Below are 7,902 nucleotides of genomic sequence, written 5' to 3'. Positions count from 1 at the left end.
CCCGCGCCCCGCGGCCATGCGCCCCCCGCGTCCCTACGCTGCGCTGCTCCCGCTCCTGGCCGCGCTCCTGGCCGCGCCCCCGGTGGCCCTGGCCGAGGCCCCTTACCTGGTGCGCGTGGACGCGGCCCGCGCGCTGCGGCCCCTGCGGGCCTTCTGGAGGAGCACGGGCTTCTGGTGAGCGCCCCGCGCGGGGAAACTGAGGGCCGAGTGGCACGCCGTCTCCGTCTCCACGTGCGCTCTTCCCAACCCAGGCCATCCACCCCGGCCTTTCGGGCCCATTGTCGCGTCTAGGGAGACCCTGCCCGTGCTCTCCAGCTCTGCAGTGAGGACGGCGGCCCCAAGCTCCTAACTCTGGGGTCGACCGTCTGTCAGGGTGGGCGTCTTGTTTCTTGTACCCCGGATCCATAACATATTTGGAGTCCGGTGGGGGGTTTCTACCTGAAGGGGTGCCGGGCGTGGTGGAGGCCTGGAGCTAGGCCCTGAGCTTGCCTGGCAGCCCCCAGAAGTGTGAAGAGGCTTGTGGCTGCCCCTGGTCACCCAGGCCAAGTGGGGCAGCCCCAGGGGTGTCACATGTCCCTGCAGTGGGACCTGATCCCCACTGTGGAGAGCTGAGATCCTCCCCTGGCTGTCAGGGCAAGGGGAGGGTTGGAATATGTTTTCTGTCCTGTGGGAGCTCCCATCCCCCTTAAGAAGACTTCACAACATTCCTGGCTTTAGGGTCACTTTATTATTCGTTGAGTAGACATGCACCGGCTTGTATGCTGGAGCCTGCAGCCCAGCATTTGTGGGCCCTGGACTTATAGGAGCCAGGCCCCAAAGCTCAGGACTAATGCAGCCACTCCCTTGTTCTGTCCTAGCCCCCCACTGCCACACAGCCAGGCTGACCAATACGACCTCAGCTGGGACCAGCAGCTCAACCTCGCCTATGTGGGCGCCGTGCCTCACAGTGGCATTGAACAGGTCCGGACCCACTGGCTGCTGGACCTCGTCACAGCCAGGTGGGTGATGCAAGGGGATCCTGGGTGCTGCTGGCCAGAGCCTGCCTTACAGAGACAATGGGGGGTTACTGCAGTGGGACACAGGGCAGGGGGGCTGCACTGACCAGCTGCCCTTGCACCTCCTGGCAGAGAATCCTGTGGGGAGGGGATGGGACCCTGTGTGCTGGGGGCAGCCCCTGGATGGGGCACTGCTGACTTCACTGAAGGTCACTTTGGAGGTCTGGGGTCAGGCTTGGGTCAAGGCCTTGGGCTACAACTGGCCCTTGTGCCCATGCAGTGTGTTACTTGGTCGGGCTATGCAGGGTGACCATTCCTGAGGGCCAGGCTGACATCGTGGGTCACACCACATTTTTCCTGTAAGGCCCAGAGGGGGCTGAGGCAGGAGCTATGAAGGGCACTTGGGAATGTGGGGGTCTTCTAGAAACACGGAGACCGTCACACCCTGGGCCAGTGCTACCAGCTCCTACCCAGCCGGGCAGGGGCTGGGCAGGCCTGGGGACACGGAGTCCTTTCAGCACCTTGGAGATTGTGTAATTTGCAGGGCCCCTTCTTCGAATAAGATGGCAGCACAGTGTCAGGTGGGGCTTGGCCCTCCTGACCTCGGGCCGAGTGGCTCCGTGTACTGGTGTCAGGGTCAGCAGCACTGCCAGGCAGTGCCTGTCTCAAAGCAAGGTTCTTCATCACCAAGCATTTGGGGTCCTGTGTGTGTTCGGATTGCTGCCCTCCCCTTTCCCCATTGGGGTTCCCTGGTTCCCCTGGGGCAGAGCTGGTGCGAGGGTGAGTCTCGGGATGACTCCAGCTCTTGGCGTTGCTCCCCGGGGAGGATGTCGGTGGTGGCTTGCGATGTCTGCTGAGGGCTCCTGGGAGGGGGAGGGGCTGGGGGCAGGCCCTGGCCCTGCTTGCTACAGGGTGGAGTTTGCAGCAGCCAGCTCCCCGCGGCAGGCTTGCGCGGCCTGCACAGCCCCGTGCACGCTATGGAACAGCTGTTTCTCCTCGGCTGCAGCCCCCTGGTCCTCCTCCAGGAAGCCACCTCTCCTCAGAGCGTCCCTTACTGAGGGGTTGCAGCAGGCCAGGAGCAGGGTGACGCCCAGGGCCCTGTAGTCTCGGCGCAGGTCCTGCAGCGTGGCCATGCCAGCTGCATCCAGGAACAGCAGTGGGGCGCAGTCAATGACCACCGTGTGGAAGCCAGCTGCCACGGGTACCAGTGCGGCCCTGCTGCTCGCAGGGCCCAGGTCCTGGCCACTGACGGAGTCTCCCTCGCTGACCCCCACCTCTGAGCCCCGCTCCTTCCTCTGGGCAGCCAGGCGCCCAGCGTCCAGCCCCGTGAGGCTGTAGAGTGACCGCAGGAAGAAGTCCTTGTTGGCGTAGTAAAGTGGCCCCGCGAAGCGGAACACCCGCACCCCGGGCTCAGAGACCAGGCCCTCGAACTCTGCAGCGTCCTCGTAGAAGGCTGAGTCCCCGACGCGGCCAAGCAGGGCAGCACGCGGGCGCTGTGTGCGGCCCGCCAGGCTGAGCAGCGAGAGGAGCACGCCGGCCAGCAGCCCTGCCTCCGTGCTGACCAGCACGCAGGTGGCTGCGGTGGCCACCCAGACCAGCGCGTCCACTGGGCTCAGCCGCCACAGCTGCGGGAGGTCCCTCACCTTGCGCAGGGCCCCCCGCAGGCTGACGACAATGATGCAGGCCAGCACGCTCCGCTGCAGGTCTCGGAATAGTGGCGCCAGTGCCAGCAGCACCAGCAGCACCACAGCCGCGCTGACCACACTGGACAACTGTGTCTGGCAGCCGGTGGCCGTTTTCACCAGGCTCTTGGCCAGGGCAGCACTGGTGGCAAAGCAGTGGAAGAAGGCAGGCAGCATGTTGCAGCAGCCCACAGCCAGCAGCTCCTGGTTGGCGCAGACAGAGTAGCCGTGGCTGCGGGCAAACATCTCCGCCAGCGAGATGGAGAAGGCTGAGCCCACCAGGGCTAGGGGCACGGCATCCAGTGCCACATGCCGCATCAGCCTGGCATCAGGCACCTGTGGGGCCACAAAGCCAGTGGGGATGTTGCCAGCCACACTCGAGCCGAAGCGCTTGTGGAGCTGCCCAAAGTGGGACACGAGGGTGGCCACCACGATGACCAGCAGCTCCGTGGGCAGCGGCACCCTCAGGCGGCCCCGGCAGCGGTCCGAGAGCTCCTTAGCGGCCAACAGCACAGCCAGGCACACGGTGCTGGTAACCACGTCACAGATGTTGGCCTGCCCGGCACTGCGCAGCAGGCTCAGCCATGTGCTGACCACCAGGCCAGGCCCCTGGTGCCGAGGGACCCGCACACCCAGCAGGTGCCTGAGCTGTGAGGTCAGGATGGTCACAGAGGCCCCCATGGCAAAGCCGTCGAGCAGTGGCTGTGAGAGGTAGGCAGACACAAAGCCCAGCCGGAGGACGCCCATGAGGACCTGTGGGCAGAGTGCAGTCAGGCCCAGTCCACCTGATGGGAGTCAGGCACCCCATGTCACCAGCACCTGGTGGGGGCCCAAGGGTGGTTGCAGCACAGAGACTGACTGCAGAGAGCCGGGTGTGGGGAGGTCACGCCCTAGATCCCACCTGGCAGGAAGCCCAGGAGGCCATGTGGGCTGTGGTTCAGCTCGTCTGAGCCACTGCCATGCTTGGCCCGCCAACCTCACCCATGCCACGGCTAGCCAGGCCAGCGCCCGTGCCCCTCCTGTACCTTCAGCCCCCATGTGTCAGTGCCTGGCCCCAGGACCTGCTTGTCTGTCCCACCCCGCCCTCTCTCCGAGGCCCTGGCCCTGTACTTCCTCCCAGGCCTGCCCTGGCGGTGGGCGCCCTGAACAGCCAAGCCAGCCTGTCCCTGCCCCCAGGCAGCAGCTGCTCACCTGGTAAACCCCAGTCACGAGTGTGAGGGCAGTGGCGATGCGGATGGCGTGGCAGTCCCGCCCGCAGTCCTGCAGCCCGAGTGCCAGCGTCATGGCCGAGCTGTTGAGGGCACTGCTATTGGCCCCGGGCCCCGGGCCGTCCTGGGAGGGGTCGAAGCCAGCCAGCTGGAGCTCACGGTCCACCACCTGCCCCACCATGAGGCAGAGCAGGCTGAAGATGCCCACAGAGACATGGCGTGAGGTGCCCATGAGGAAGTAGATGAGGTTGGCAAAGAAGGAGGTGTAGAGACTGTAGATGGGCTGCAGCCCGGCCAGCATCGAGTACGCGATGGCCTGTGGCACCAGGATGATACCGATGACCAGCCCGGACAGCACGTCACCTGCCAGGTATTCCCGCAGGCGGTACTGGCGCAGCCAGCGTGTGGCGGGGACCAGGTCCTGCAGCAGCGCCTGGGCTCGTGGCACGCTGCATGCACAGCCCTGCTGCAGCCGAGCCTTCAGCCTCTCGCGCAGGGCCTGGGGCGCCGGGGGCTGCCGTCGGACCAGCACCAGCCCCCTGCCCTGCCGCAGGGGCTCAGGGAACACTTCCATTCTGCAGTGCCTGGCCCTCAGGCCAACCTGCAAGGAAGGAGTGGGCACGCTCGTGGGGACCCAGAGCCCAGGAACCCAGGATCCAGGTTCAAACAAGAAAGGCCCAGGCACCGAGGTTGGAGGTTGGAAGCTGCCCTGCTCCCAGGTGCCGGGAGGACCAGGCTGGGGACTGAATGCTGAGCTCTCTCCCAGCAGTATGGGCCCCATACCCACTGCCCTGTGTGGACGGGCACGTCAGGCTGAGCTCCAGAATCCCCTCTAGAGCAACAGCCACATGCCTCAGTGTGCTCCGGGCAGTCTGGCCATTACTCTGCAGCTCCTGCCTGAAAACCGCCTGCAGCTCCTTGAGCAAACCTCCCCAGGGAGAGGAGCTGGCCAGGTGGCTGCCACACGTGTGCCGCAGGTCAGAGGGTTGCAGAGACCCAGGCACACGTTCCACCGGACCTGGGCTGCTGTCCACCTCCCACGTCCACCCCATGCTCACACCAGAGCCCCTGCCCTTCCCACATCCATCGTCGCCCACTCTCCCTCTGTGGACACCTTCGGCCTGTCCCTCCACCATCTCTGTTCTGCGGGTCCTGTCATCCCTGTGGATGCTGGGACCCCAAAGCCATGTTTGGGGAGCAGCACTTGGACACCAGCCAATCTCATCCAGCCATCCTTGTAGCAAATTCTGACAGTATATCTTGACAGTAGCCTGGTGGGGCCAGCCTGGGGGGTGATTGGCACCCGTCTCTCCTGCCCAGGGTGTTCCGGGACATGGGGTGCCAAAGCCCCTTCCCAGGCTGCAGATGCACAGACAGGCTACACCATGCCTGGGTCAGCACCCGGGGGCACTCCAGCCCCCTGAAAACAGCAGCCTGGCCTTTCAAGCTCTAAGAGCACTTCCTCACCTTGCTTTCAGCCTTGGAGAGCACTGTGGGCATCAGGAAGGTGGCGCTTGGAGGCCAAATTGATCACACAGCAGCCTTGGATCTGTCCTGTTTACAGGCTCCAAAGTACTTTGGTGTTTTAAATCCCCTACATAGTGACATTAAGCAAACACCCAGGACATCCTGTGGTGGTATTGAGTCCACTATGTATGGGCTGGCCCAGGACAAGGGGCCTGGCGTCTCCCTGGAGAGTAGGGGACAGCAGTGGTCTTATCCTGGCAGACCAGCTTGGGCCGTCCAGGCACAAACCCCGTGGAGTCCAGAGTAGCCGCTCTGTCCCTTTAGAAAACGGTATGAAGTTATGTTGCCTTCTAACAAAACCCCTGCCACACAGGAGTCCCTGGACACCTGGAAGCTCACCCTGAGTCCCTGAGGACCCAGGTGTGTAGTGCCAGGACTGTGTAAATACCACCTGTCCTGTGTCTGAGAGCCCCCAAAAGACATCACGGAATCTGGGACATCCCTGGCCAGTGGGTCAGTGTTGACTCCTGCCTCTGCAGTAGGCACTTCTGCTGCGGCCCAGTTGTTTGGGCCCTTAACTGTCCTGAGACTGGGGCTCAGCGATGATTCTTACCTGAGGGGGCCCTCACTGGTGCGGCAGGTGCAGGATAGCACGGGCTGGCCGTCCACCAAGGCTGGAACCCTGTGGCCTCTGCCGGCAGGTTGGGGCAGCAGGGGCAGTGGCTGGTCTGACCTGTGGGCAGTGCTTTGTGTGCTGGGCTTGCTGTTAAATTATTTACACCGAAGACTGCTGAGTCATGGGTCCCCCCAGACGAGTTACCTGAGTGGCTAATCCGGGGAGTTGTACTGTAATCAGAGGCTCACAAATAATTACAATTGTCTGGGCCTCTGGTAAGCTCCCAGCCTCCCAGGAGTGGGGCCGTAGGTGCAGCCTGAGGCCCTGCCACATGGGGTGGGGCGGGGGTGAAGTGAGTGGCTGGAGCAGGATGCTTGTGTGTCTGGGGTTCCTCGGTGGGAGGCAGAGGCTCGAGAGCTGAGCACAGGCACCCAGCAACCCTTAAGCTCTGGGGCCTGGGGTCAAGTTCAGTACCCCCCCAACCCGGGAGGGCGTGTGAAGGAGGGGCCAGTCTCCTTGTCCAATCCCTGGATATTCTCCCCATCCAGCGAGGAGCCAGGTCAGGTCCAAGCTGAAATGGGAGTGGAAAGTGGTTGGAGAGAGGGAATGGGGTGTCCAGAGGGTGGGAAGCTGGGGGCGCAGGGCCCAATATTCCAGGGGTCCTGGACCCCCATACCTTTGTTCTCAGCCCCCCACTTGGGATGCCCACATCTAGTTCCTTCCCCTCAAAGACCTGCCCCCTCCCAGACAGGGCAGGCCTTGGGCCTCCTCCTCCCCCACCCACTGGTCCGTGGGGGGCAGCTGTTTGCCTGGCGGCTGGGAGCTGCGGTTTGCAGAAGCTGCTGGCCAGAGGGTGGGGTGGGGTGAATCATAGGCTTTCAGGGACTCAGACCTCCGAGCAGATAAAGTTGGAGGAGACGGCAGCTACCCAGGGGGTCATAAAATGCTAACTTGGCCCCCATTACCCTGGGAGGCCTGCTCCCTAGGGGTCTTCCTCAAAGGAGGGCAGGGCCTGGGCTGTGCCACAGGGAGGGGGTCCTGGGTTCACCCAGCAGGAGTGCCTAGTGCACACACGCGTGCGTGCATGCTGGGATCGAGGTGCCAGTGCAGGACAGGGTAGGGGATTGCCTGGGGGGATGGAAAAACGTAGTGTAGGAGGCAGCTCTGCCCCCATCAGGAAGGCGGGATGGGGATTTCTCGAAGCTCTCAGGGTGCACCCGTGGCGGTACTTTAGGCACGTAGAGGTAGTTCATGAAGGGGTGGTTCTCCTCCCGGCACCCGGCTTCCCAAGCCTCTCAGGCGCACTGGCCTTGGCTGTGCTGGGTGGCACGGATTGGGCCTTGCACCCCGCCCAGCCCCCACCAGGCTGGGTGTTTAAGAGGTTAGGAAATACAAGTGAGGTCACACCTGCTGCTGAGAAAACCGTAGGACCCCTGGGGTCTGATCCCCGCTCCACCCCATCTCTCTGCCCCCATTTGTCTACCTGTGCATTGAGGCCGCAGCTCGTGCTGCGATGTGGATCCGGGGACCATCCCGGCCGGAGAGAGTGTGCAGGCCCGCCCTGCCCTGGCCTGCACGCGGCGGGGAGCAGGGGTCCCCAGCGCCTGCGCCTGCCTGCCCGGACCCCAGTCCTGGGCGTCGCGTTATTTCCTTAATTTTGTCTTTAAGCCAACCGCTTTAAATTTGAGTGCATTTGTTTGGAAAAGAAACGCTGTACCGCTACCTCCGGGGGAAGAGGCCGGCAGCAGAGCCCTGGGGACCAGGCGGGGCTTGCTTCCCGATGAGCCGCCCCTGGGCGCGGTGCTCCGGGCCGCGGGAGATGCCCGGGGACCCCCACCCCAGCCCGGGCCGCGGAGCACGTTCTCCCGGAGGCGGGCCCGTGTCCGCCGCTGCCCGCGTTCCACCACCCCGCGCCCCGCGCCCCCCTCCGGCAC

At 64.1% G+C, this 7,902-nt stretch overlaps 2 protein-coding genes across 2 annotated transcripts in view; one reads left to right on the top strand and one right to left on the bottom strand.

Annotated features, from left to right (window-relative positions):
- The first annotated feature begins 16 nt into the window (after positions 1–16).
- The window catches only part of IDUA (iduronidase, alpha-L-), a 14,457-nt gene continuing 6,571 nt past the window's right edge, over positions 17–7,902 (top strand). The window contains exons 1-2 of the mRNA XM_008569328.1: positions 17–174; positions 858–998. Coding sequence (XP_008567550.1) covers positions 17–174; positions 858–998 — 299 coding nt within the window. The remainder of the gene's footprint in view (positions 175–857; positions 999–7,902) is intronic.
- On the bottom strand, positions 1,805–4,459 carry SLC26A1 (solute carrier family 26 (anion exchanger), member 1). Its single transcript, XM_008569316.1, has 2 exons — positions 3,869–4,459; positions 1,805–3,430 (listed from the first exon to the last, which is right to left on the bottom strand). Exons 1-2 carry the CDS (start codon positions 4,457–4,459, stop codon positions 1,901–1,903), a joined length of 2,121 nt encoding a protein of 706 aa, XP_008567538.1. The 3' UTR covers positions 1,805–1,900.

The sequence above is a fragment of the Galeopterus variegatus genome, unplaced genomic scaffold, assembly GCF_000696425.1.
Source record: "Galeopterus variegatus unplaced genomic scaffold, G_variegatus-3.0.2 Scaffold26, whole genome shotgun sequence".
In the NCBI taxonomy this organism is placed as follows: Eukaryota; Metazoa; Chordata; class Mammalia; order Dermoptera; family Cynocephalidae; genus Galeopterus; species Galeopterus variegatus.
Note: the sequence above shows the minus strand (reverse complement) of the source record. Positions and strands in the feature narration are given on the sequence as shown.